Genomic DNA, 27,805 nt, shown 5'->3' with positions numbered 1-27,805 from the left:
ATTCACTAGGAACCAAATAGAACCAAACGGAACGAAACGGGGAGGGAACTACCTGAATTTGTTCAATAGAAACTATCGCTTTCGTTGCAAAACGAAACTGTTTGCAACTGTTTGGACTAATGATTACACCCCAAGTCAGTCCAATGAATGTCAACGTTTACGCGAAGAATCATAAGATGGCGACCACGGAACCGGTGAGTACCTTTACCGGCCAAAATATTTAATAAAGTTTATCGGAATCCGTTTCCCAAAAATATACACTATTACTCCAAATATGGTATTAGTAGCTCAAATCTAATCACTTAGAATGAAATGCATGTTTATGGTCATATTTTCGGTTGTAGAAACTTTTTCTGCCACGACCCAAGCAGCATGGCAAAGTGAGAGGGGAATGTTCGCTAGGTTATGTGAATAGCCTTAATAATAGCTAGTATCTGGCTTGCTACCAAGCTCGGTAAACGGTGTGACAGCTGCTAAATATGCTCGATCATAAATGTTTTAATAAAATAAATAGTGCATTATATATGGTGTAACTCGCTAGGTAGTTGTCAGCTTGTGCTTTCTTGGGACTTTTTATCCCACTTCAGGCTAGTTAGCTTGCTATCTCTAGCTGATTGCCTAATAAAATTACACTGAGCTATACAGGTAATATACAACGGGTGGGTCTAATGCTGATTGATTAAAAGCGCATTCCAGCCGGTGTCTATTCCACAAGTTACCACCGGCTAAATCTATGACGTTAGAATGCCTATTTACTCCGATCCATCTGACTGGGCAATCCACTGTCTCATCAGCCCAGCCAGGCAAATTATAAACTTGATATCCACTATAAAAATACGTCACAATGCGTGCTTTGCTATTTTTGGCAATGAGACCTGTCCTGTGATGGCAATTTTCAGACTAGCCTGGTAACTTTTGCACGTGCCTGGCTGCTGTGAGTGACGTCAGCAGCAGGCGCTCAGCTCGTGCACAGGCAGCAGCAGGCCAGGAGCAATTTCACCAAATTGCAAATCATTGTTGGCTGACTGCAGCAGCAGTAGTACGGGTTCGATGAGCCAAACCCAATGAATATAGTTGGTCACAAATGTTTGATCTTGAACAGAATTTACAACATCAATCAACATGTCACAATCAAACTTGTACAGAAAAGAGTGGGAGTCTGTACCTGAACAAATGTCAAATCATATTTTTCGCTAAGATGGCCAGTCAATTTGAGTAACGTTATGACACTGTTTAAGTTATAACACAATGACATCACAACGTCATTTAGCAACAAATCAACCTGCCTCTAGCAACTTACCCTGAAAACGAGTTTGCAACACTGGTTGGCTGACTGCAGCAGCAGTAGTATGCGTTCGACGAGACAAACCCAATGAATATAGTTGGTCACGAATGTTTGATCTTGAACAGAACTTACAACATCAATCATGTCTCAATCAAAATTGTACAGCCAGAAGTATAGAAAAGAGTGGGAGTCTGTACCTGAATTTAAAGGGTGGCTGAAGCCAGTAATTGGGGATGATTGTCGAGCATACTGTGCGTACTGCAAATCAGATATGCTTGCAAAAATGTATGACATCAAAAAACATTGTGCAACAGCAAAGCATATAAATAAATCAAAACCGTACAACCCCACAACGCAGTCTACATTACCACAGTTGGTTAAGAAAGTGGATTACTGCAAAAGCGCAGAAGCTACTATGGCAATGGCCACTGCAGAGCATTATTCCCCGCTAGCATGCGACCATTTAGGTATGGCTTGCAAAGCTGCCTTTTCAGATTCTGTGGCAGCAACATACTTCCAAATGCACAGAAATTATTTGGGGAGTACTGGCTCTTTATTTTCTCAAAAGGGTAACATCAGATGTGGGGGATGAGAAGTTCAGTCTCCTTTTGGATGAGTACACTGATGTCAGTGTCTCGAAATTCCTGGGTGTGGTGATTTGGTATTTCAGAGCTAAAAAAAAATAACCGCTGTGTCCACATTTTTCGGGTTGGTTGAATTGGAAGAGGCGATGCCAGATCAATAGCAAAGGCGGTAGTTGAGTTTCTTGAGAAGTATTACCTTAAAAAAGAGAATCTTCAGGGTATTGGCACTGATAATGCGTCCGTGATGACTGGGGTGCACAAGATTTAAAGGAAGAATGTGCATTGCCCAATTTGGTACTCATCCGCTGTGTGTGCCAGTCTTTACAATTGGCTGTCAGTGCAGCATCCAAAGAAACCATCCCTAGGAGTGTTGAGTACTTAATCAGGGAAACCTACAACTGGTTTTCGATTTCCCCAAAATAGCGCGAGGCATACAAAGCAGTGTGTGCCACCATTTAATTGTGGCCAGAAACCCCTGCAGATCACCAAAGTGTGTGCCACACGTTGGCTATCGATTGAGCCTGCGGTAACTCGTATATTGAGCCAGTGTGAAGTATTGAAACTCTACTTTGAGTTGACCAAGGCCAGTGAGCATTGCTACATGGCAGATTTGCTCCACGCCATGTACATGGACAAGACAAACTATGTCTTCCTGACATTCTTGAAATCAATCCTGTCCGAAGTACAAGTTGCAGTGAAGTCAGTTGAGGGAGAGCAAACGGATCCTGTCAAGCTTTTGGACAGTCTGGTACACCTCTTAACATCAATTTGCAGCAGAGTAGTCAACCCTATGGCAAAAATTGAGGTCCTGAAGGATGCCATTGATGGACATCTCAGTCCATCACCATACCTTGGGTACCTTTTCCAGAGCACGGTGTACCAACTCAGTCTTGCGCCAGAGGACGAAAAGGTCATTCGGAGACAGTGCATCAACTACATTGTTGCTTTAAGCAAGGAGCTGCAGGCAAGGCTCCCAGACAACCTAGACGCCTTGCAAAACATGGCTTTGTTCAGTGTTAAGGAAACGCCAAAGCACAATAAAGGCACCACTGAAATTATTAAAGTAGCTGAGCTACTAGGGTACCAGCCCCAAACAATTGATAAAATTGTTACCAACATTTTTATATATCTATTTTTTATTTTACTAGGCAAGTCAGTTAAGAACAAATTCTTATTTTCAATGACGGGCTAGGAACAGTGTGTTAACTACCTTGTTCAGGGGCAGAACGACAGATTTTTACCATGTCAGCTCGGGGATTCGATTTGCAACCTTTCGCTTACTAGTCCAATGCTCTAACCACTAGGTTACCTGCCACCCCAATGGAGAAACATCAATCTGTTTAGGTGAGACTCAACTGAAAATACAGTCAAGTTTTGGAGTGAAGTGAAGAACTACAAGGACTCTTCCGGGTCAAATCCATTTGAAGGACTGTGCAAAGCTGCACTCGCTGCCCTCTCCTTGTCACACTCAAATGTGGAGGTTGAACGGCTGTTCAGCCAAATGAGTGTGGTCAAGTCAAAGTTAAGAAAGAGAATGTCACTGCACACTCGCAACTCCATACTCCTGGTGCGGAATGGACTGAAGCTGGCTGGTGATACCTGTTACCAGCATAAACTACCAAGTGAAGTTCTGCAGCAGTTTGGCACCACAGCAGCATACAGCTTTAAGGCAACTCCATCCTCTTCGGCTGGTTCCAGCTCCGTGACAATGCAGTTGGACAGTGAAGATGAAGAGGATTTCCTTGCCAATCTATGATTCATCATATTTACAGTACGTATGCAAGGAGTGGACTTTCTGGAACTGGTGGAGACACACAACTGATGGTGGTAGTGTGCACTGCAGTGTGTGCGAGAACAGTGGCAATATCTGGAGGAAACCGTTGAGCAGCTAGCCAGCCAAGCAGCACAACGAGCTGGAGAGAGATGCCTAGCGCACACATCGTTATTTGAGTTAAGGTGCTTGTTCAATAAGATAGCATATATAACTTGTTATTAGCTTGTACCTATAGTTGTACCTATAGCTTGTACTGATATTGTTTAGGACCTTGAGCGTGGCTGAGGTGCACCCATGACCAGCTCGGAAACCAGATTGCATAACGGAGAAGGTACGGTGGGAATTGAAATGGTCGGTGATCTGTTAACTTGACTTAGAAAGGCAAGACCTTAGAAAGGCAGGGTAGGATAGATATAGGTCTGTAGCAGTTTGGGTCTAGAGTGTCTCCCCCTTTGAAGAGGGGGATGACCGCGGCAGCTTTCCAATCTTTGGGGATCTCAGACGATATGAAAGAGAGGTTCAACAGGCTAGAAATAGGGGTTGCAACAATTTCGGCAGATAATTTTAGAAAGAGAGGGTCCAGATTGTCTAGCCCGGCTGATTTGTAGGGGTTCAGATTTTGCACCTCTTTCAGAATATCAGCTATCTGGATTTGGGTGAAGGAGAAATGGGGGAGGCTTGGGCAAGTTGCTGTGGGGGATGCAGGGCTGTTGACCGGGGTAAGGGTAGCCAGGTGGAAAGCATGGCCAGCCGTAGAAAAATGCTTCTTGAAATTCTCAATTATTGTGGATTTATCGGTGGTGATAGTGTTTCCTAGCCTCAGTGCAGTGGGCAGCTGGGAGGAGGTGCTCATATTCCCCATGGACTTTACAGTGGCCTCTGAACTTTTTGGAGTTAGTGCTACAGGATGCAAATTTCTGTTTGCAAAAGCTAGCCTTTGCTTTCCTAACTGCCTGTGTATATTGGTTCCTAACTTCCCTGAAAAGCTGCATATCGCGGTGGCTATTCGATGCTAATGCAGTACGCCACAGGATGTTTTTGTGCTGGTCAAGGGCAGTCAAGTCTGGAGTGAACCAAGGGCTATATCTGTTCCTGGTTCTACATTTTTTTGAATGTGGCATGCTTATTTAAGATGGTGAGGGACGCACTTTTAAAGAATAACCAGGCATCCGATTCTGACAGAATGAGGTCAATATCCTTCCATGATACCCGGGCCTGGTCAATTAGAAAGGCCTGCTCGCTGAAGTGTTTTAGGGAGCGTTTGACAGTGATGAGGGGTGGTCGTTTGACCGCTGACCGATTACAGGCAATGAGGCAGTGATCACTGAGATCCTGGTTGAAGACAGCAGAGGTGTATTTGGAGGGCAGGTTGGTTAGGATGATATCTATGAGGGTGCCCGTGTTTACGGATTTGGGGTTGTACCTGGTAGGTTCATTGATAATTTGTGTGCGATTGAGGGCATCAAGCTTAGATTGTAGGATGGCCGGGGTGTTAAGCATGTCCCAGTTTAGGTCACTTAACAGCACGAGCTCTGAAGATAGATGGGGGGGGCAATAAATTCACATATGGTGTCCAGGGCACAGCTGGGGGCAGAAGGTTGTCTATAGCAAGCGGCAACGGTGAGAGACTTGTTTCTGGAAATGTGGATTTTTAAAAGTAGAATCTCAAATTGTTTGGCACAGACCTGGATAGTAAGACAGAACTCTGCAGGCTATCTCTCCAGTAAATTTCAACTCTGCCCCCTTTGGCAGTTCTATATTGTCGGAAAAGGTTATAGTTAGGGATGGCAATTTCAGGGTTTTTGGTGGTCTTCCTAAGCCAGGATTCAGACACGGCTAGGACATCCGGGTTGGCAGAGTGTGCTAGGGCAGTGAATAAAACAAACTTAGGGAGGAGGCTTCTAGTGTTAACTTCTCTAGGGTAGGGGGCAGTATTTTGACGTCCGGATGAAAAGCGTGCCCGTAGTAAACTGCCTGCTACTCAGGCTCAGAAGGTAGGATATGCATATTATTAGTAGATTTAGATAGAAAAGTTTCTAAAACTGTTTGAATGATGTCTGTGAGTATAATATAACTCATATGGCAGGCAAAAACCTGTGAAAAATCCAACCAGGAAGTGTGGAAATCTGAGGTTTGTAGTTTTTCAAGTGATTGCCTATACAGTATACAGTGACTTTGGGATCATTTTGCACTTCCTAAGGCTTCCACTAGATGTCAACAGTCTTTAGAATGTTGTTTCATGCTTCTACTGTGAATAGGGAGAGAATAAGAGCTGGAAGTAGATGAGTGAGAAAATGACATGAGCTCAGTGGCATGCGCTCACGTGGGAGTTAGCTGTGTACCTTTTCTTTTTTGAAGACAAAGGTCTTGTCCGGTTGGAATATTATGGAAGATTTATGATAAAAACATCCTAAAGATTGATTCTATACATCGTTTGACATGTTTCTACGAACTGTAAAATAACTTTTTAGACTTTTCATCTGAACTTACTGCGCGAGCACAGCGCATTTGGAGAACTCGACCAAACGCGCAAACAAAAAGGAGGCATTTGGACATATATATGGACTTTATCGAAACAAATTAACATTTATTTGGGAACTGGGATTCCTGGGAGTGCATTCCGACAAAGATCATCAAAGATAAGTGAATATTTATAATATTATTTCTGAGTTTTGTTGACTCCATAAAATGGCGGGTTTGGTTTTGTGTCTGAACGCTGTACTCAGATTATTTCAAAGTTTGTTTTCGCCATAAAGCTTTTTTGAAATCTGACACAGCGGTTGCATTAAGGAGAATTTTATCTATAATTCTGTGCATAACACTTGTATCTTATCAAAGTTTATGATGAGTATTTCTGTAAATTGATGTGCTCATTCACCGGAATTTTTGGGAGGCAAAACATTTCTGAACATTACACGCCAATGTAAAATGGGGTTTTTGGATATAAATATGAACTTGATCGAGCAAAACATACATGTATTGTATAACATGAAGTCCTATGAGTGCCATCTGATGAAGATCTTCAAAGGTTAGTGATTAATTGTAGCTGAATTTCTGGCTTTTGTGACGCCTCTCCTTGCTTGGAAAATGGCTGTGTGGTTTTTCTTGTCTTGGTGCTGTCCTAACATAATCTAATGCTATGCTTTCGCCGTAAAGCCTTTTTGAAATCGGACAATGTGGTTGGATTAATGAGAAGTTCATCTTTAAAATGGTGTAAAATAGTTGTATGTTTGAGAAATTTGAATTATGAGATTTTTGTTGTTTTGAATTTGGCCCCCTGCTATTTCACTGGCTGTTGGCAGTGTGTCCCGCCGGTGGGACGCTAGCGTCCCACATACCCCAGACAGGTTAGCTAAGGTGTTATGCAGACATAAGCACACTTGGCACCATCGAGGTGCAGAAGTTTAAATTTCTACACAAGTTGTTATTTTTCAGTTTCGTCCTTAGAACAAATTGTGGTGATAAAATAGAAAGGAATAATTTTTTTTGGTGCCATTTAGGCTAAATGGAAAAATCTTAAGTGTCACTCGAATCAAGACAGGCTCTGCTCACGCTAGTGTTCCAGTTTAGCCAATGTTCTTTTGCCATTTTTCAGCCTTGGGTGAATTTTGACTCGTTCTATTGTCCAGCCTACCCATAGTAATGAACGTGTATGGGTCAGATGTCGGGATTAGACAGACAGGCAGGCAGCATTTCTCAGCCAGTTGAAATCATGAATCAGCTGCCATCATTTTTCATGGATATTTATTTATATCCATGAAAAATGCTCAAAAAAATAAAGGGAACACTCTTACATCTAGACGTTCCGCTAGCGGAACACCTGCTCCAATATCCAATGATAGGCGTGGCGCGAATTACAAATTCCTCAAAAATACAAAAACTTCAATTTTTCAAACATATGACTATTTCACAGCATTTTAAAGACAAGACTCTCCTTTATCTAACCACACTGTCCGATTTCAAAAAGGCTTTACAGCAAAAGCAAAACATTAGATTATGTCAGCAGAGTACCAAGCCAGAAATAATCAGACACCCATTTTTCAAGCTAGCATATAATGTCACAAAAACCCAGAAGACAGCTAAATGCAGCACTAACCTTTTGATGATCTTCATCAGATGACACACCTAGGACATTATGTTATACAATACATGCATGTTTTGTTCAATCAAGTTCATATTTATACTGTAAGTCGCTCTGGATAAGAGCGTCTGCTAAATGACTAAAATGTAAATGTAAATGTAAATATCAAAAAACAGCTTTTTACATTAGCATGTGACGTTCAGAACTAGCATACCCCCCGCAAACTTCCGGGGAATTTGCTAACAATTTACTAAATTACTCACGATAAACGTTCACAAAAAGCATAACAATTATTTTAAGAATTATAGATACAGAACTCCTCTATGCACTCGATATGTCCGAATTTAAAATAGCTTTTTGGTGAAAGCACATTTTGCAATATTCTAAGTACATAGCCCAGCCATCACGGGCTAGCTATTTAGACACCCGGCAAGTTTAGCCTTCACCAAAATCAGATTTACTATTATAAAAGTTTAATTACCTTTTGTTGTCTTCGTCAGAATGCACTCCCAGGACTGCTACTTCAATAACAAATGTTGGTTTGGTCCAAAATAATCCATCGTTATATCCGAATAGCGGCGTTTTGTTTGTGCGTCCCAGGCACTATCCGAAATGGTAAATCAGGGACGCGCGCATGGCGCAAATCGTGACAAAAAATGTCTAAATATTCCATTACCGTACTTCGAAGCATGTCAACCGCTGTTTAAAATCAATTTTTATGCAATTTATCTTGTAAAAAAGCGATAATATTCCGACCGGGAATCTCCTTTTCGGCAAACAGAGGAAAAATCACAAAGACGGGGGCGGCCAGGGCACGCGCCTAAGCCCACAGTCCCTTGATCGGCCACTTGAGAAAGGCGATAATGTGTTTCAGCCTGGGGCTGGGATGACGACATTCAGGTTTTTCCCGGGCTCTGAGCGCCCATGGAAGACGTAGGAAGTGTCACGTTAGAGCAGAGATCCTTTGTAAAAGATAGAGATGGCAAAGAAGTTCAAGAAATTGTCAGACAGGCCACTTCCTGTAAAGGAATCTCTCAGGTTTTGACCTGCCATTTGAGTTCTGTTATACTCACAGACACCATTCAAACAGTTTTAGAAACTTTGGAGTGTTTTCTATCCAAAGCCAATAATTATATGCATATTCTAGTTACTGGGCAGGAGTAGTAACCAGATTAAATCGGGTACGTTTTTTATCCAGCCGTGAAAATACTGCCCCCTAGCCATAACAGGTTAAACAACACAATGTAACTCCAAGTCAATCACACTTCTGTGAAATCAAACTGTCCACTTCGGAAGCAACACTGATTGACAATAAATTTCACATGCTGTTGTGCAAATGGAATAGACAACAGGTGGAAATTATAGGCAATTAGCAAGACACCCCCAATAAAGGAGTGGTTCTGCAGGTGGTAACCACAGACCACTTCTCAGTTCCTATGCTTCCTGGCTGATGTTTTGGTCACTTTTGAATGCTGGCGGTGCTTTCACTCTAGTGGTAGCATGAGACGGAGTCTACAACCCACATAAGTGGCTCAGGTAGTGCAGCTCATCCAGGATGGCACATCAATGCGAGCTGTGGCAAGAAGGTGTGCTGTGTCTGTCAGCGTAGTGTCCAGAGCATGGAGGCGCTACCAGGAGACAGGCCAGTACATCAGGAGACGTGGAGGAGGCCGTAGGAGGGCAACAACCCAGCAGCAGGACCGCTACCTCCGCCTTTGTGCAAGGAGGAGCACTGCCAGAGCCCTGCAAAATGACCTCCAGCAGGCCACAAATGTGCATGTGTCTGCTCAAACGGTCAGAAACAGACTCCATGAGGGTGGTATGAGGGCCCGATGTCCACAGGTGGGGGTTGTGCTTACAGCCCAACACCGTGCAGGACGTTTGGCATTTGCCAGAGAACACCAAGATTGGCAAATTCGCCACTGGCGCCCTGTGCTCTTTACAGATGAAAGCAGGTTCACACTGAGCACATGTGACAGTCTGGAGACACCGTGGAGAACGTTCTGCTGCCTGCAACATCCTCCAGCATGACCGGTTTGGCGGTGGGTCAGTCATGGTGTGGGGTGGCATTTCTTTGGGGGGCCGCACAGCCCTCCATGTGCTCGCCAGAGGTAGCCTGACTGCCATTAGGTACCGAGATGAGATCCTCAGACCCCTTATGAGACCATATGCTGGTGCGGTTGGCCCTGGGTTCCTCCTAATGCAAGACAATGCTAGACCTCATGTGGCTGGAGTGTGTCAGCAGTTCCTGCAAGAGGAAGGCATTGATGCTATGGACTGGCCCGCCCGTTCCCCAGACCTGAATCCAATTGAGCACATCTGGGACATCATGTCTCGCTCCATCCACCAACGCCACGTTGCACCACAGACTGTCCAGGAGTTGGCGGATGCTTTAGTCCAGGTCTGGGAGGAGATCCCTCAGGAGACCATCCGCCACCTCATCAGGAGCATGCCCAGGCATTGTAGGGAGGTCATACAGGCACGTGGAGGCCACACACACTACTGAGTCTCATTTTTACTTGTTTTAAGGACATTACATCAAAGTTGGATCAGCCTGTAGTGTGGTTTTCCACTTTAATGTTGAGTGTGACTCCAAATCCAGACCTCCATGGGTTGATAAATTGGATTTCCATTGATTATTTTTGTGTGATTTTGTTGTCAGCACATTCAACTATGTAAAGAAAAAAGTATTGAATAAGATTATTTCATTCATTCAGATCTAGGATGTGTTATTTTAGTGTTCCCTTTATTTTTTTGAGCAGTGTATATATCACACACACACACACACACACACACACACACACACACACACACACAAAGAAAATGTGTTCTCAACTGACTTGCCTAGTTAAATAAAGGTTACATTAAAAAAATAAATACAGTTCCAGACACTTGTAGAATCAATGTCAAGGTGCATTGAAGCTGTTCTGGCTCGTGGTCGCCCTGCGCCCTATTAAGAAACTTTGTTGGTGTTTCCTTTATTTCGGCAGTTACCTGTACATTCTTGGTATACAGTCGGAAACAAAGTACTGCAAAAACATGGAAAGTTCCCTTACAAGCCAGAATGTTGAAAAAAAAATACATTTGAACTTATTCTACCGGTTGTCGGTGTGGTTGGTCCTTCTGCTGGTTGACATTTGAGACAAAATATCCACAGGAAAGTATTATTTACCAGACTTTTTAGAGTGCCAGTACAGCCTTTGAAATTTCTATCACCTGGCATATATACGCAAAACCATGTAAACACATGCAAGACTTTGGTTGGCATGAATCGCGGGCATGTGCTTCCGTCTTGTGCACGTGCCCAGAACATTATGAATGGGGCGGCCAAAGTGGGGCGGGGGAGCATAACATTTTGAACCTTAAATCGATGCAAGTTGAATTTTTTTCAATGTAATTATGATGGTTCAACTCTTTAAATGCTTCAGCTCAGGTTTGGTACATTTCCCTGTTCAAATAAATCAATTACAAAAGTCGTGTTACAGTGTTTGCGTTCAAGGTCAGGATGTTATGTAAGGGTATTAGCATACAGCAGCAAATTCACTTAAGCGTCATCCAGAGTCTGAATTATACCATGACAGTCGGGGAGTCTTTTTTTTATAGGACCTATACTATTTTTTATGGGCTTTATATTAAAGACAATTTAAAAACCCCTAGAGTCAATGTCCCCACAGAAATATAATTAGCATAATACAACAATCCCCATAGAAATGTCTGTTTAAGCTAGATGTTTATTTGCATGGGCTGCGTCTCAATCCACCGCATCCGCCATTGTCAGACTTCCACATCAGCGGTGGAGGGTGGCAGAGTTACAGTAGTGTTTGTCAGACCAGGAGACATCCCTAAAATCAGTGTTCTTACAAACGTCTTGTGTCCGAACAATTTGGCAAACAAACTATTTACGACCTCTCTATGGATCGATGAGACTCACGAACATGATAGTGTTCGCCGTTTGGCTCTACGACCCCCACAAGCTTCTAAAGTCGGTTCAGCCGATCTGCCAACTTCTGTCTGTAGCATCCAAGCAGTTTGCGCTACACACTAATATGACCCCTTCATGGAAAGGTGTTTTGCTCTAGGACAACCCCCAATTCTCAAGACTCTGAAGGTAGCCCAGTACCAGTAAGAAATTCAATAATGAATGGAAGTATATAGGCTATGGAAGTAGTTTAGTGCCAAAAAAGGGGGGTTTAAAATCATTCCGGATCTTTCATATCTCTCAAAACAACTTCCTTTAGATTTTTTTTTACTCTGTTTTTCCATTATACAGTGCATTCGGAAAGTATTCAGACCCCTTCATTTTGCCCACATTTTGTTATGTTAGTCTCATTCTGAAATTGATTAAATTGTTCATCTTTCCCTCAATCCTAACTAGCCTCCCAGTCCCTGCCGCTCGAAAAACATCCCCATGCTACCACCACCATGATTCAACGTAGGGATGCTGTTGGCCAGTACCCCTTCCCATGATCTGTGTCTCTGAGCTCTACGGACAATTCCTTCGACCTCATGGCTTGGTTTTTGCTTTGACATGCACTGTCAACTGTTGGACCTTATATAGACAGGTGTGTGCCTTTCCAAATCATGTCCAATCAATAAAATCTTCCATAGGTGGACTTCAATCAAGTTGTAAAAACATCTTAAGGATGATCAATGGAGACAGGATGCACCTGAGCTCAATTTCGAGTCTAATAGCAAACGGTCTGAATACTTATGTAAATAAGGAATGTCTTTTTTTTTTAATTGAGCAAAAAATTCTAAACTTGTTTTTGCTTTGTCATTATGGGGTATTGTGTGTAGATTGAGGGGAAAAAAGATTTAATCCATTTTAGAATACGGCTGTAACGTAACAAAATGGGGAAGGGGTTTGAATACTTCCCGAATGCACTGTAATTGTTTGACGTATGTGAGGGCAGGAGGTCCTGTATAAACATAAACTCACTTCCATGACAACTTCTTTCACAACAGCAAAAAGTAAAAAGTATGTTTGCTCTGACTTCTGCGGAGTCCGCATTGCAGTAAATGCTGTACGGCCACTGCAGACGTCAGATTGAGCATATAGAGCCTTTAAGAGTTAAACCTCTAGAGCAGGGTTATTTAACTTTGGAAATGTATTACCTTTTAATGTGTCATGAACACAACCAGTCATGATGTTTTCATCTGATTGTCAAACAAATCACTTCAAAAAGTAGGTTACCTGCGCACGTTCATCTTAAGTGGATAGCTCTCTAGGGCACGTGGGACGGTAGCGTCCCACCTCGCCAACAGCCAGTCAAATAGCAGAGCGCCAAATTCAAAACAACAAAAATCTTATAATTTAAATTTCTCACACATACAAGTAATATACACCATTTTAAAGATAATCTTCTCGTTAATCCAACCACTGTGTCCGATTTCAAAAAGGCTTTACGGCGAAAGCATAGCATTAGATTATGTTAGGACAGCACCAAGACAAGAAAAACCACACAGCCATTTTCCAAGCAAGGAGAGGCGTCACAAAAGCCAGAAATACAGCTAAAATTAATTACATTTACATTTACGTCATTTAGCAGACGCTCTTATCCAGAGCGACTTACAAATTGGTGCATTCACCTTATGATATCCAGTGGAACAACCACTTTACAATAGTACATCTATATTTTTTGGGGGGGGGGGAGGGTGAGGGGGGTTAGAAGGATTACTTAATCCTATCCCAGGTATTCCTTAAAGATATTCCTTAAAGAGGTGGGGTTTCACTAACCTTTGATCTTCATCAGATGGCACTCATAGGACTTCATGTTACACAATACATGTATGTTTTGCTCGATCAAGTTCATATTTATATCCAAAAACCCCATTTTACATTGGCGTGTAATGTTCAGAAATGTTTTGCCTCCCAAAAATTCCGGTGAATGAGCACATCAATTTACAGAAATACTCATCATAAACTTTGATAAACGATACAAGTGTTATGCACAGAATTACAGATAAACTTCTCCTTAATGCAACCGCTGTGTCCATTTGTTTCGATAAAGTCCATATATATGTCCAAATACCTCCTTTTTGTTTGCGCGTTTGGTCGAGTACTCCAAATGCACTGTGCTCGCGCAGTAAGTTCAGACGAAAAGTCAAAAAGGTTATATTATAGTTCGTAGAAACATGTCAAACGATGTATAGAATCAATCTTTAGGATGTTTTTATCATAAATCTTCCATAATATTCCAACCGGACAAGACCTTTGTCTTCAAAAAGAAAAGGAACACAGCTAACTCACACGTGAGCGCATGCCACAGAGCTCATGTCATTTTCTCACTCATCTACTTCCAGCTCTTATTCTCTCCCTATTCACAGTAGAAGCATGAAACAACATTCTAAAGACTGTTGACATCTAGTGGAAGCCTTAGGAAGTGCAAAATGATCCCAAAGTCACGGTATACTGTATAGGCAATCACTTGAAAAACTACAAACCTCAGATTTCCACACTTCCTGATTGGATTTTTCTCAGGTTTTTGCCTGCCATATGCGTTCTGTTATACTTACACACATCATTCAAACAGTTTTAGAAACTTCAGTGTTTTCTATCCAAATCTACTAATAATATGCATATCCTACCTTCTGAGCCTGAGTAGCAGGCAGTTTACTACGGGCACGCTTTTCATCCGGACGTCAAAATACTGCCCCCTACCCAAGAGAGGTTAAATAATGTTGGACCATCTATGTGATTAGTGTCTATATAAAGTTTTAAAAAAATAGAATATGTTGCAAAAGAAACTTCCGTCCGAGGTCATGAGGAAAAGCATACAAACATCACGTTTCATTGATTGTTACCTATACTCACCATCAACCCAGCTTTGTATTACAAAAAAACTACAAAAAACATGCCAATGACCCAAGGCATGACAGTCCTGCAAGGTCACGCTTCTTACTTCTTTCAAATTGTTTTCCACTAGGAGATCAATTTAAATCCCCAACATGCTGAAGGAGGAGAAGAAGCAGAGACTGGTCAGGAGATAGTGAGCCCTGAGAGCTATATCAAACACCCCCTCCAGAACAAGTAAGCTGACCCAGGCTACTGCTCTTTAAAAACCCTTGTTCATACAGGCTGCTGCTGCGTTGTAAGGAAACTTTTCATGCAAAATGCCTCCGGGGAGTTGTTTTCTGTAAGAGTGGTGGATATTCATCTGATGTAAAGTATCACGTAGATCCCACCAGTTTTCAGTGTTGCACAGCTGCCAATGCAAAGCACCAATTCAATCTTGTGTGTTACCTCTTTGAGTTTGCATCCCCCCAGGTCTCAGGCATGGTGAATTCACAGTAGTGGTATCATGACCCAAACCTAAAGATGTGACTTTGGCTTATGAGTGTTTATACCACCAAGCTGAGGCTGTCTGTGTGTGATTACCAACCATGCATTGCCCTTATTGCAATCAAGCGCAGTTGAATTGCCTAAGGATTTTACACTGAATGAATGTCACAAAGCAATGAACCGTGTCAATGTTTTTCCCCTCATCCATAAGGTCCTAATTTGCTTTGAGGCTTATAGGCTGTTGATTACATTTGTTTAGCATGCGTTTAATTAGCCAGTGTTTACCTTATGCAAATCCCATTTCTGTTTTGCCCCAACAGATGGTCTCTTTGGTTCTTCAAAAATGATAAGACCAAAACATGGCAGGCGAACCTCTGCCTCATCTCCACATTTGACACTGTTGAAGATTTCTGGGCGTAAGAATCAATAAGACTAAAGTTGTTCTTGTTTTGTGATGACAAGGATTGAATGAATATGAAAAGGATGATTTGCGATTATACCAAAATTGGTCTTCATTCATCATCTTGATAGCATTCAGTTGTCAATAATACACTGCAATTGTGTATTGTACTTACGAAATTATCTTGTCATTTCAGTCTCTATAATCATATTCAGTTGTCAAGCAATCTGATATCTGGATGCGACTACTCCCTCTTTAAGGTAGGTTTGTTGCATTTCAAAAAGAAGACAAGGAACTCATTTTATTCCATGTTACTACATGGTATCTTTGCAACTTAATTAAGAATTGTACCTGGAAGAAAGTTGTTCAGGACTGTTCAGCCATGGCCTTGTTAATGCAAGTAAAGCAGTGTCTCTTCTCTGGTGTGACAGGATGGCATTGAGCCCATGTGGGAGGATGAGCGGAACAAGCGCGGAGGGCGCTGGCTGATCACTCTCAGCAAGCAGCAGAGGAGACAAGACCTGGACCGCTTCTGGCTAGAAACCGTGAGTTAGTGTGTGTGTGTGGGGGCGTGCAGACAATTTGGAATGAAATGCAACCTTGACCTTCTCCCTGTGTGGCTGGATTAAGGAATTCTGTGATGCCACTGAAATGTTAATGTGTGGATCCATATTTTTCCTGACACTTCACCTGTCCAGCTTCTCTGCCTTGTTGGGGAGACTTTTGATGACTATAGTGACGAAGTGTGCGGAGCAGTAGTCAATATTCGCTCGAAAGGAGACAAAATCGCCATCTGGACGGCAGATTTTGACAACAGGGAAGCCATAACACACATCGGGTAAGTTAGATCAATGTGAAGTCAATGTTTGTTAGTTATCACTCCAACTTTGATCAGGACTCAGGAAAATGCGCTGACTTACTAAAGTGTGTATAGTCTTAGTATTTGTAAATTATTTTGGGCTTGGTTAAATTACTAAGATCCAATACCAAAAAGTTTGTTGCTACCACCTCCCTTCAAATATGGCAATCTGTGTGACAACAGGAGAGTGTATAAGGAGCGCTTGGGAATCCCCATCAAGATGACCATTGGCTACCAGTCACACTCTGACACCGCCACCAAGAGCGGCTCCACCACCAAAAACAAGTTTGTGGTCTGAAAATGCACCAAATGCCTTGTCTATAACATTTTTGGGGGTCTACATTTCATTGTGGGTGCATTTGTTTACGGAGCTGCAATGACTGCGTGACACAGTCTTGGAAAAACTCATGACTATATACAAAACCTTCAACAGAACCGTCCTGGACCTAAAATCAGGCAACACTTTCACAACACTACTTTCTCTGGAAACCCCCACACACACACAAAGACACCTGCCATAGCCACACAGGTGAACATGCAAACATCAAAACGCAAATGAATACCATTCATAGAAATGTAAGATGTTCAGAGTGCTCTTATAAAGAAAATTATTTTGTTGATTTATTTAATGGCAGGGAATTAATTTGATATTTAAAAAGTCAACATTTCTCTGTGCCCTTATACAGTATTGTAATTGCTGTTATCCTTAATTATGTTACGCCATTTTAATTTATTATACCAATTAGCTTTTTAGCTATTTTTAAACTTGTTCTGTGCTATGGCCCTAAACTTCAAGTGGATGTAATCAAGACTTTCTTATCATGTCATGAATCAATTAGTCTGTGTTAACATGATTAAAACTTTGGGTTTGCAATTCAAAAGAATCTGTTTTTATATTGTGGAGTACTTTTTGCAACTTGTTATTTGTACATTCCTTGTTAGAAATGGTTTTATATTTGACTTACAGTGATGCTTTTTTGCAAAGTATACATTTATTAGTGATTGCTTTTGATCTTCTGCCTACAATGGAAACAGCACTAATGATTCTTTAGTTATTCTGTGACTTCGGATAATTTTTTATAATATTATATATAGTATGATATAATATATGCCATTTCAACCCCAGGAACCACCAGGAAATAATCTCTCTCTATGCCACTTGTAATTGCCATAGCTCTTTGGCCCATCCAGTAACAACCATCCTGTAGCCCCTAAGGACTTCATGTAGAGCTGGATAATGTATAAAGCCATAAGCAGTAGTAGCTACACCTACAGTATATCACCGGTTGCAGCATATCATGACAGCCTACAACAATGGCAACCTATACAGTGAGGGGGAAAAAGTATTTGATCCCCTGCTGATTGTGTACGTTTGCCCACTGACAAAGAAATGATCAGTCTATACATTTAATGGTAGGTTTATTTGAACAGTGAGAGACAGTATAAAAAAACAAAAAAATCCAGAAAAACGCATGTCAAAAATGTTATAAAATGATTTGCATTTTAATGAGGGAAATAAGTATTTGACCCCTCTGCAAAACAGGATTTAGTACTTGGTGGCAAAACCCTTGTTGGCAATCACAGAGGTCAGACGTTTCTTGTAGTTGGCCACCAGGTTTGCACACATCTCAGGAGGGATTTTGTCCCGCTCCTCTTTGCAGATCTTCTCCAAGTCATTAAGGTTTTGAGGCTGACGTTTGGCAACTCGAACCTTCAGCTCCCTCCACAGATTTTCTATGGGATTAAGGTCTGGAGACTGGCTAGACCACTCCAGAACCTTAATGTGCTTCTTCTTCAGCCACTCCTTTGTTGCCTTGGCCATGTGTTTTGGGTCATTGGCATGCTGGAATACCCATCCACGACCCATTTTCAATGCCCTGGATGAGGGAAGGAGGTTCTCACCCAAGATTTGACGGTACATGGCCCTGTTCATCGTCCCTTTGATGCGGTAAAGTTGTCCTGTCTCCTTAGCAGAAAAACACCCCCAAAGCATAATGTTTCCACCTCCATGTTTGACGGTGGAGATGGTGTTCTTGGGGTCATAGGCAGCATTCCTCCTCCTCCAAACACAGTGAGTTGAGTTGATGCCAAAGAGCTCCATTTTGGTCTCATCTGACCACAACACTTTCACCCAGTTGTCCTCTGAATCATTCAGATGTTCATTGGCAAACTTCAGACAGGCATGTATATGTGCTTTCTTGAGCAGGGGGACCTTGCGGGCGCTGCAGGATTTCAGTCCTTCACGGCGTAGTGTGTTACCAATTGTTTTCTTGGTGACTATGGTCCCAGCTGCCTTGAGATCATTGACAAGATCCTCCCGTGTAGTTCTGGGCTGATTCCTCACCGTTCTCATGATCATTGCAACTCCACGAGGTGAGATCTTGCATGGAGCCCCAGGCCGAGGGAGATTGACAGTTCTTTTGGGTTTCTTCCATTTGCGAATAATCGCACCAACTGTTGTCACCTTCTCACCAAGCTGCTTGGCGATGGTCTCGTAGCCCATTCCAGCCTTGTGTAGGTCTACGATCTTGTCCCTGACATCCTTGGAGAGCTCTTTGGTCTTGGCCATGGTGGAGAGTTTGGAATCTGATTGATTGATTGCTTCTGTGGACAGGTGTCTTTTTATACAGGTAACAAGCTGAGATTAGGAGCACTCCCTTTAAGAGTGCTCCTAATCTCAGACACCTGGGAACCAGAAACCTTTCTCCTTGAGAGGGGGTCAAATACTTATTTCCCTCATTAAAATGCAAATCATTTTATAACATTTTTAACATGCGTTTTTCTGGATTTTTTTGTTGTTATTCTGTCTCTCACTGTTCAAATAAACCTACCATTAAAATTATAGACTGATAATTTCTTTGTCAGTGGGCAAACGTACAAAATCAGCAGGGGATCAAATACTTTTTTTCCCTCACTGTAACATTGTCATGTCACCAAATCAGAGCTTTCAAATACTTTCCATTTCATAAAAGTATAATGAGTTGCCATTATGTCAGGCATGTTTCATTCTTATTACTTACTTTTCATAACCGCTCTTCAACATTCATACAATATTTTATGAATTTGGTTATTTTATTCGCAATGCAGTAATAAACTGAGTTTTACAATTGAGTTTTAAGTATTATCCAATTGCTTTAATGTGAGGGTCAGTGATTTACTTTTTTGAAGTCACCTTGAAGTTTCATCTCTTCCCTCTAGAGGGTGCTGTTACCCCATTTTGAAGCGCAGCCAGTCATTGTAATAGGTGCTTATTTGACCAACCAGTATGGGACCTTGATTGTCAGTTCTCCACAGACCAAAATCTACAACATAAAACTAGACCTAAAAATGTATACCAGATCCAATGATGGCAATTAACATTTAGGCTTTCTGCTAAGGTTACTAATCACAAATGGGCAAGGCTACAATTTAGAACATTGCTCCCACAGTGGGTGTCTTGTCCAGAGGTGTTATTTTGACATGGAGACTTATTTGACTCACAGACATTACAAAGGCCAACAAAAACAAACCCACACTTTATTTCAAGGGTACCTACATAAGGAGGACTTTTAAACCCATTAGTAAACCATATACTTCATTCCAAAGCAGTACATAAACATTTCATTAATCCTAGTACTTTGGCATTACTGTCAGTACTGCGGATATTAGCATACAAGCACAAGAAAAATTCCCTTTTAAAGAGTTTTTTTATTTTATTTTATTTAACCTTTATTTAACCAGGAAGGGCTCATTTGAGATTTAAAATCTATTTTTCAAGAGCGTCCTGGCCAAGATAGGCAGCGCCAAGTCATTACAAAAATTAGACAAACAACATGAAAAACTACAAGTACTCTAGTAAAAACCATAGAATTCACAAGAGTATAACAAAATCAAAAACAGCAAATTAAAAACATTGACATGTCAGGGAATCAGTCCCAAGATCATTCATCAGTGATTTAAAAATACCAATCGGGACAAGTTCTTCCAGTTTAAAAGTATTTTGTAAGGCGTTCCAAGACGATGGCGCAGAGTACTTAAATGCCCTTTTACCAAATTCAGTTCGGACATTTGGAACAGTTAGCAGGATAAAGTCCAGCGAACGAAGAGAGTACCCACCACATTTCTGAACAATAAAAATGCCCAAATAAAAAGGTAGTAAACCCAAAATGGCTTTGTAAATAAAAGTATAGCAGTGACTGAGCCTACGAGTGACTAGAGAAGGCCAGCCAATCCTGGTATACAAAGTGCAGTGGTGCGTAAGGGTTTTGCAGTTTAAAATACATCTCAAAGTTCCATGGTAAAGGGTGTCAATTGATCTCAAACACTGAGCATTCATATATAAAATATCCCCATAGTCTTGTAAAGGCATAAATGTAGCTGATACTAGCCTCCTTCTGGCTTCAAAAGAAAAACGGGCCTTATTCCTAAAATAAAATCCCAATTTCAGCTTCAATTTTTTTGTAAGTTGTTGAATATGCATTTTAAAAGAGAGGCCATCATCAATCAAAATTCCAAGATATTTATGAGGTTACAACCTCAATCTCCTTGCCCTGACAGGTAGTAATAGGTGAAAGGTTCAGAGGTCTATTTCTTGCTTTAGAAAACACCATTAGTTTAGTTTTGTCAGTATTGAGGATAAGCTTCAATTGACACAAGGTATGTTGAACAGTATAAAAAGCAGTTTGCAAGTTCTGGAAAACTTTTGTAAGAGATGAGGCACAACAGTAAATAACAGTATCATCAGCATAAATATGAAGTTGTGCATTTTGGACATTTTTGTCTAAATTATTTATATAAATAGTGAATAAGAGAGGACCAAGTACAGAGCCTTGGGGCACACCATTAAAGACAGACAATTTAACAGACCTAAGCCCATCAAATTGAGTGCACTATCAGACAGTTAACAAACCATGCAACTGCATGCTCTGAAAGACCTACACTTGACAATCTCTGCCTTAGTATAGCATGATCAACTGTATCAAAAGCCTTAGAGAGATCAATAAAAAGTGAGACACAATGCTGTTTTTTGTCAAGAGCTTCAGTGATATAATTTAAAACCTTCATGGCTGCTGTAATTCTATTCCATTCTGTATTTGTATTGTAGGTTATAGTGGAGAGGGTGACAGCTGATCATTTTACAGAGAGTCTGGTTGGAGCTTTCATTTCACTCCCACTAGTGTGAAGATTAATGGTAAGATTTGTTATATGAGATTATGGGAATAGAAAGGATAATCAGAGAAGCACTTAAGGATTTAATATAATGACTTAGACATAGACATGAAACATATGGGAGATCTAATGAGCTGAAATCATCAACACCTACACTGCCTAGGAATACAGGTAACTGCCAAAATAAAGGAAACCCTAACATAGAGTGTCTTAATACGGTGTTTGGCCACCACGAGCTGCCAGAACAGCTTCAATGCTCTTTGGCATACTGTAGATTCTACAAGTGTCTGGAACTCTCTTGGAGGGATGCGATGCGACACCACCGTTCTTCCACAAGAAATTCCATAATTTTGTGTTTTGTTGATGGTGGTAAAAAACGCTGTCTGAGACGCCGCTCCAGAATCTCCCATAAGTTTCATTTGGGTTGAGATCTGGTGACTGACACACACACACTTTAAACCCCCTATGCTCCTTTGAGACCCCTCTTTCAAATTCACTGAGATCTCTTCTAGCCATGGTGAGCAAAATAATGGGCAACGGGACATTTTTACCCATGACCCTAATTGCTTAATTAACTCACCTGCTTTCAATATACTTTATCCCTCATTTACTTGTTTCCTTTGGCAGTTACCTAACGCCATAGGTAATGACTTTATTGACTCACCACATACAGTGCAATCAAAGTATTCAGACCTCTGGACTTTTTCCACGTTTATTTTAGGTTACAGCCTTCTTCATAAATCGTTTTTTCCCCTCATCAATCCACATACAGTGCGCCATAATGACAAGGCAATAACTGTTTGTTTTGTCATTTATAATTTAAAAAATTAAAAAAACAGATCACATTTACGTAAGTATTCAGACCCTTGACTCAGTACTTTGTTGAAGCACCTTTGGCAGCGATTACAGCCTTGAGTCTTCTTGGGTATGACGCTACAAGCTTGGCACACCTGTATTTGGGGTGTTTCTCCCGTTCTTCTCAGCAAATCCTCTCAATCTCTATCAGGTTGGATGGGCAACTTCGCTGCACAGCTATTTTCAGGTCTCTCCAAAGATGATAGATTGGGTTCAAGTTTGGGCTCTGGCTGGGCCACTCAAGGACATTCAGAGACTTGTCCTGAAGCAACTCCTGCGTTTTCTTGGCTGTGTGCTTAGGGTCGTTTCCTGTTGGAAGGTGAACCTTCACCAAGTCTGAGATCCTGAGCACTCTGGAGCAGGTTTTCATCAAGGATCTCTCTCTGTACTTTGATCCATTCATCTTTCCCTCGATCCTGACTAGTCTCCCAGTCCTTGCTGCTGAAAAACATCCCCACAGCATGATGCTGCAACCACCATTCTTCACCATAGGGATGGTGCTAGGTTTCCTCCAGATGTGATGTTTGGCATTCAGGCTAAATAATTCATTATTGGTTTCATCAGACCAGAGAATTTTGTTTCTCATGCTCTGAGAGTCCATTAAATGCCTTTTTGGCAAACTCCAAGCGGGCTGTCGTGCCTTTTACTGAGGAGTGGCTTCCATCTGGCCGCTCTACCATAAAGGCCTGATTGGTGGAGTGCTGCAGAGATGGTTGTCCTTCTGGAAGGTTCCCCCATCTCCACAGAGGAAGTCTGGAGCTCTGTCAGAGTGACCATCGGGTTCTTGGTCACCTCCCTGACCAAGGCCCTTCTCCCCGAATTGCTCAGTTTGGCCGGGCGGCCAGCTCTAGGAAGAGTCTTGGTGGTTCCAAACTTCTTCCATTTAAGAATGATGGAGGCCACTGTGTTCTTGGGTACCGTGCCCCAGATCTGTGAATCGATACAATCTTAGCGCTCTATGGACAATTCCTTTCACCTCATGGCTTGGTTTTTGCTCTGACATGCACTGTCAACTGTGGGACCTTATATAGACAGGTGTGTTGTGCCTTTCCAAATCATGTCCAATCAATTGAATTTAATACAGGTGGACTCCAATCAAGTTGTAGAAACATCTCAAGGAATCAATGGAAACAGGATGCACCTGAGCTCAATGTCTAGTCTCATAGCAAAGGGTCTGAATACTTATGTAAATTAGGTATTTCATTTGTTTTTGTTTTTATACATTTGCAAAAAATTCTAAACCTGTTTTCACTTTGTCATTTATGGGGTATTGTGGGTAGATTGATGTAGGGGGGAAAATAATTGTAGCAAATTTAGAATAAGGCTGTAACAATGTGGAAAAAAGTTAAGTGGTCTGAATACTTTCCAAATGCCCTGTACATGTGTGAATACAGAGCTCTTAGCCTATCCTCCACAAGACCACGATTCCTCAAAGGAAGTAAATGACTGACACATATCCCCAGAGATAGTTCTATACATTTCTTTATTTTTGTATTGATCCACACAGTTTACGATTCGCCAGACTACTAAATAACAGACTGATTAATTAACAGTTTCCATTTAATCTTTCATGCCAACTGGCAGCACAGTGGGCAGACAGGTGACAATGGAAATATACTATGTCCAATAGGTAGAGGCAGGTGTATGGCTCTGGGTAGAGGGTGCTGACCCAAAAGAAGAGAAGTGTGGGGGAAAATACCTAACATCTGCAGAGCAATTACATCTTAATGGGGACCATCGGGATTAGAGCTCACCATTTAGGTTTATTAGAATAATTACTAGACTGCAACACTAGTACACTGTGGGTAATACCAGAACTGTCATAGCTCAGTTGGTTTGAACATGGGGCTGGCAACACCAGGGCAGTGTTCAGTAATGTAATTGTATGGATGATTTGTGCTCTGACTTGATTAAAGCTGGATATAATTATACTGCTTATTATGTTGTGGCATGAATGTTATTTTATGGAAGTGTACATTGTTGTTGAACTGCTAATTGAAGACCGGCATTGGTATTGTATGCTATGTATAAAATTGCAAATCAGTAGGGATAAAAATGTTTACTTTTTTAAAAATCAAGTATTTAAATGTAATTACTCAACAGAATTTAGGTTATACACTACTTATAGAAAAGCATGCATGCGATGCATTTTCCTGAATTATAGAATAGCTTAGATGTTTCCCACTGCACATTATGGTGTAATTAAAATGATGCTTCCTTCACAAGGCAGCATGGATGTCATGTCATAGTTCTGCCATTCCCTTAAGTCTAGGGCAGTGGGATGTTGCATCTATTTTGGTCTCCCTTTTCAACCCTCCGTATCAGCTGGCTCGGAGGGAGGCAGCGAAGGCAGTCTGTCACCTCAGGGAGAAGCAGAGAGCTAGTTACAGTAGGGTAGCTAACCCACAGAGAAGCTCAAGCCACAGGTACAGTTGAAGTCAGAAGTTTACATACACTTAGGTTGGAGTCATTAAAACTCGTTTTTCAACCACTCCACAAATGTCTTGTTAACAAATTATACACTGCTCAAAAAAATAAAGGGAACACTAAAATAACACATCCTAGATCTGAATGAATGAAATAATCTTATTAAATACTTTTTTCTTTACATAGTTGAATGTGCTGACAACAAAATCACACACAAATAATCAATGGAAATCCAATTTATCAACCCATGGAGGTCTGGATTTGGAGTCACACTCAAAATTAGAGTGGAAAACCACACTATAGGCTGATCCAACTTTGATGTAATGTCCTTAAAACAAGTCAAAATGAGGCTCAGTAGTGTGTGTGGCCTCCACGTGCCTGTATGATCTCCCTACAACGCCTGGGCATGATCCTGAATAGGTGGCGGATGGTCTCCTGAGGGATCTCCTCCCAGACCTGGACTAAAGCATCCGCCAACTCCTGGACAGTCTGTGGTGCAACGTGGCGTTGGTGGATGGAGCGAGACATGATGTCCCAGATGTGCTCAATTGGATTCAGGTCTGGGGAACGGGCGGGCCAGTCCATAGCATCAATGCCTTCCACTTGCAGGAACTGCTGACTCACTCCAGCCACATGAGGTCTAGCATTGTCTTGCATTAGGAGGAACCCAGGGCCAACCGCACCAGCATATGGTCTCACAAGGGGTCTGAGGATCTCATCTCAGTACCTAATGGCAGTCAGGCTACCTCTGGCGAGCACATGGAGGGCTGTGCGGCCCCCCAAAGAAATGCCACCCCACACCATGACTGACCCACCGCCAAACCGGTCATGCTGGAGGATGTTGCAAGCAGCAGAACGTTCTCCACGGCGTCTCCAGACTCTGTCACGTCTGTCACATGTGCTCAGTGTTAACCTGCTTTCATCTGTGAAGAACACAGGGCGCCAGTGGCGAAATTGCCAATCTTGGTGTTCTCTGGCAAATGCTAAACGTCCTGCACAGTGTTGGGCTGTAAGCACAACCCCCACCTGTGGACGTCAGGCCCTCATACCACCCTCATGGAGTCTGTTTCTGACCGTTTGAGCAGACACATGCACATTTGTGGCCCGCTGGAGGTCATTTTGCAGGGCTCTGGCAGTGCTCCTCCTGCTCCTCCTTGCACAAAGGCGGAGGTAGCGGTCCTGCTGCTGGGTTGTTGCCCTCCTACGGCCTCCTCCACGTCTCCTGATGTACTGGCCTGTCTCCTGGTAGCACCTCCATGCTCTGGACACTACGCTGACAGACACAGCAAACCTTCTTGCCACAGCTCGCATTGATGTGCCATCCTGGATGAGCTGCACTACCTGAGCCACTTGTGTGGGTTGTAGACTCCGTCTCATGCTACCACTAGAGTGAAAGCACCGCCAGCATTCAAAAGTGACCAAAACATCAGCCAGGAAGCATAGGAACTGAGAAGTGGTATGTGGTCACCACCTGCAGAACCACTCCTTTATTGGGGGTGTCTTGCTAATTGCCTATAATTTCCACCTGTTGTCTATTCCATTTTGCACAACAGCATGTGAAATGTATTGTCAATCAGTGTTGCTTCCTAAGTGGACAGTTTGATTTCACAGAAGTGTGATTGACTTGGAGTTACATTGTGTTGTTTAAGTGTTCCCTTTATTTTTTTGAGCAGTGTAGTTTTTGGCAATGTACTTTGTGCATGACACAAGTAATTTTTCCAACAATTGTTTACAGACAGATTATTTTACTTATAATTCACTATCACAATTCCAGTGGGTCAGAAGTTTACACACACTAAGTTGACTGTGCCTTTAAACAGCTTGGAAAATTCCAGAAAATGATGTCATGGCTTTAGAAGCTTCTGATAGGTTAATTGACATCATTTGAGTCAATTGGAGGTGTACCTGTGGATGTATTTCAAGGCCTACCTTCAAACTCAGTGCCTCTTTGCTTAACATCATGGGAAAATCAAAAGAAATCAGCCAAGACTTCAGAAAAATAATTGTAGACCTCCACAAGTCTGGTTCATCCTTGGGAGCAATTTCCAAATGGCTGAAGGTACCACGATCATCTGTACAAACAATTGTACGCAAGTATAAACACCATGGTACCACGCAGCCGTCATACCGGTCAGGAAGGAGACGCGTTCTGTCTCCTAAAGATGAATGTACTTTGGTGCGAAAATCAATCCCAGAACAACAGCAAAGGACCTTGTGAAGATGCTGGAGGAAACGGGTACAAATGTATCTATATCCACAGTTAAACAAGTCTTATATCGACATAACCTGAAAGGCCGCTCAGCAAGGAAGAAACCACTGCTCCAAAACCGTATTAAAAAAGCCAGACTACGGTTTGCAACTGCACATGGGGACAAAGATCGTACTTTTTGAGAAATATCCTCTGGTCTGATGAAACAAAATAGAACTGTTTGGCCATAATGACCATCATTATGTTTGGAGGAAAAAGGGGAGGCTTGCAAGCCGAAGAACACCATCCCAACCGTGAAGCACGGGGATGGCAGCATCATGTTGTGGGGGTGCTTTGCTGCAGGAGGTACTGTTGCACTTCACAAAATAGATGGCATCATGAGGCTCGAAAATGATGTGGCTGTGTTGAAGCAACATCTCAAGACATCAGTCAGGAAGTTAAAGCTTGGTCGCAAATGGATCTTCCAAATGGACAATGACCCCAAGCATACTTTCAAAGTTGTGGCAAAATGGCTTAAGGACAACAAAATCAAGGTATTGGAGTGGCCATCACAAAGCCCTGACCTCAGTCCTATAGAACATTTGTGGGCAGAACTGAAAAGCGTGTGCGAGCAAGGAGGCCTACAAACCTGACTCGGTTACAGAAATAAAGAAAAAAGAAATAAAAGCTTAAACAAGTCATTCTCACATCTATTATTCTGACATTTCACATTCTTAAAATAAAGTGGTGATCCCAACTGACCTAAGACAGGGAATTTTTACTAGGATTAAATGTCAGGAATTGTGAAAAACTGAGTTTAAATGTTTTTGGCTAAAGTGTATTTAAACTTCCGACTTCAACTGTACATGCTAATGAAGCAAACTGAATCAATAGCACGGCCTTTCCACCCCTCTCTTACCTA

At 41.9% G+C, this 27,805-nt stretch overlaps 1 protein-coding gene across 1 annotated transcript; it reads left to right on the top strand.

The window, feature by feature from the left end:
* Positions 1-12: 12 nt before the first annotated feature.
* Positions 13-17,146, top strand: eif4eb (eukaryotic translation initiation factor 4eb). Its single transcript, NM_001139619.1, has 7 exons — positions 13-194; positions 14,651-14,754; positions 15,327-15,422; positions 15,603-15,666; positions 15,838-15,951; positions 16,105-16,244; positions 16,449-17,146. Exons 1-7 carry the CDS (start codon positions 177-179, stop codon positions 16,561-16,563), a joined length of 651 nt encoding a protein of 216 aa, NP_001133091.1. The 5' UTR covers positions 13-176; the 3' UTR covers positions 16,564-17,146.
* Positions 17,147-27,805: the final 10,659 nt, after the last annotated feature.

Source organism: Salmo salar, chromosome ssa09 (assembly GCF_905237065.1).
Source record: "Salmo salar chromosome ssa09, Ssal_v3.1, whole genome shotgun sequence".
Taxonomy (NCBI): domain Eukaryota; kingdom Metazoa; phylum Chordata; class Actinopteri; order Salmoniformes; family Salmonidae; genus Salmo; species Salmo salar.
This window is presented reverse-complemented; position numbering and strand designations above follow the sequence as displayed.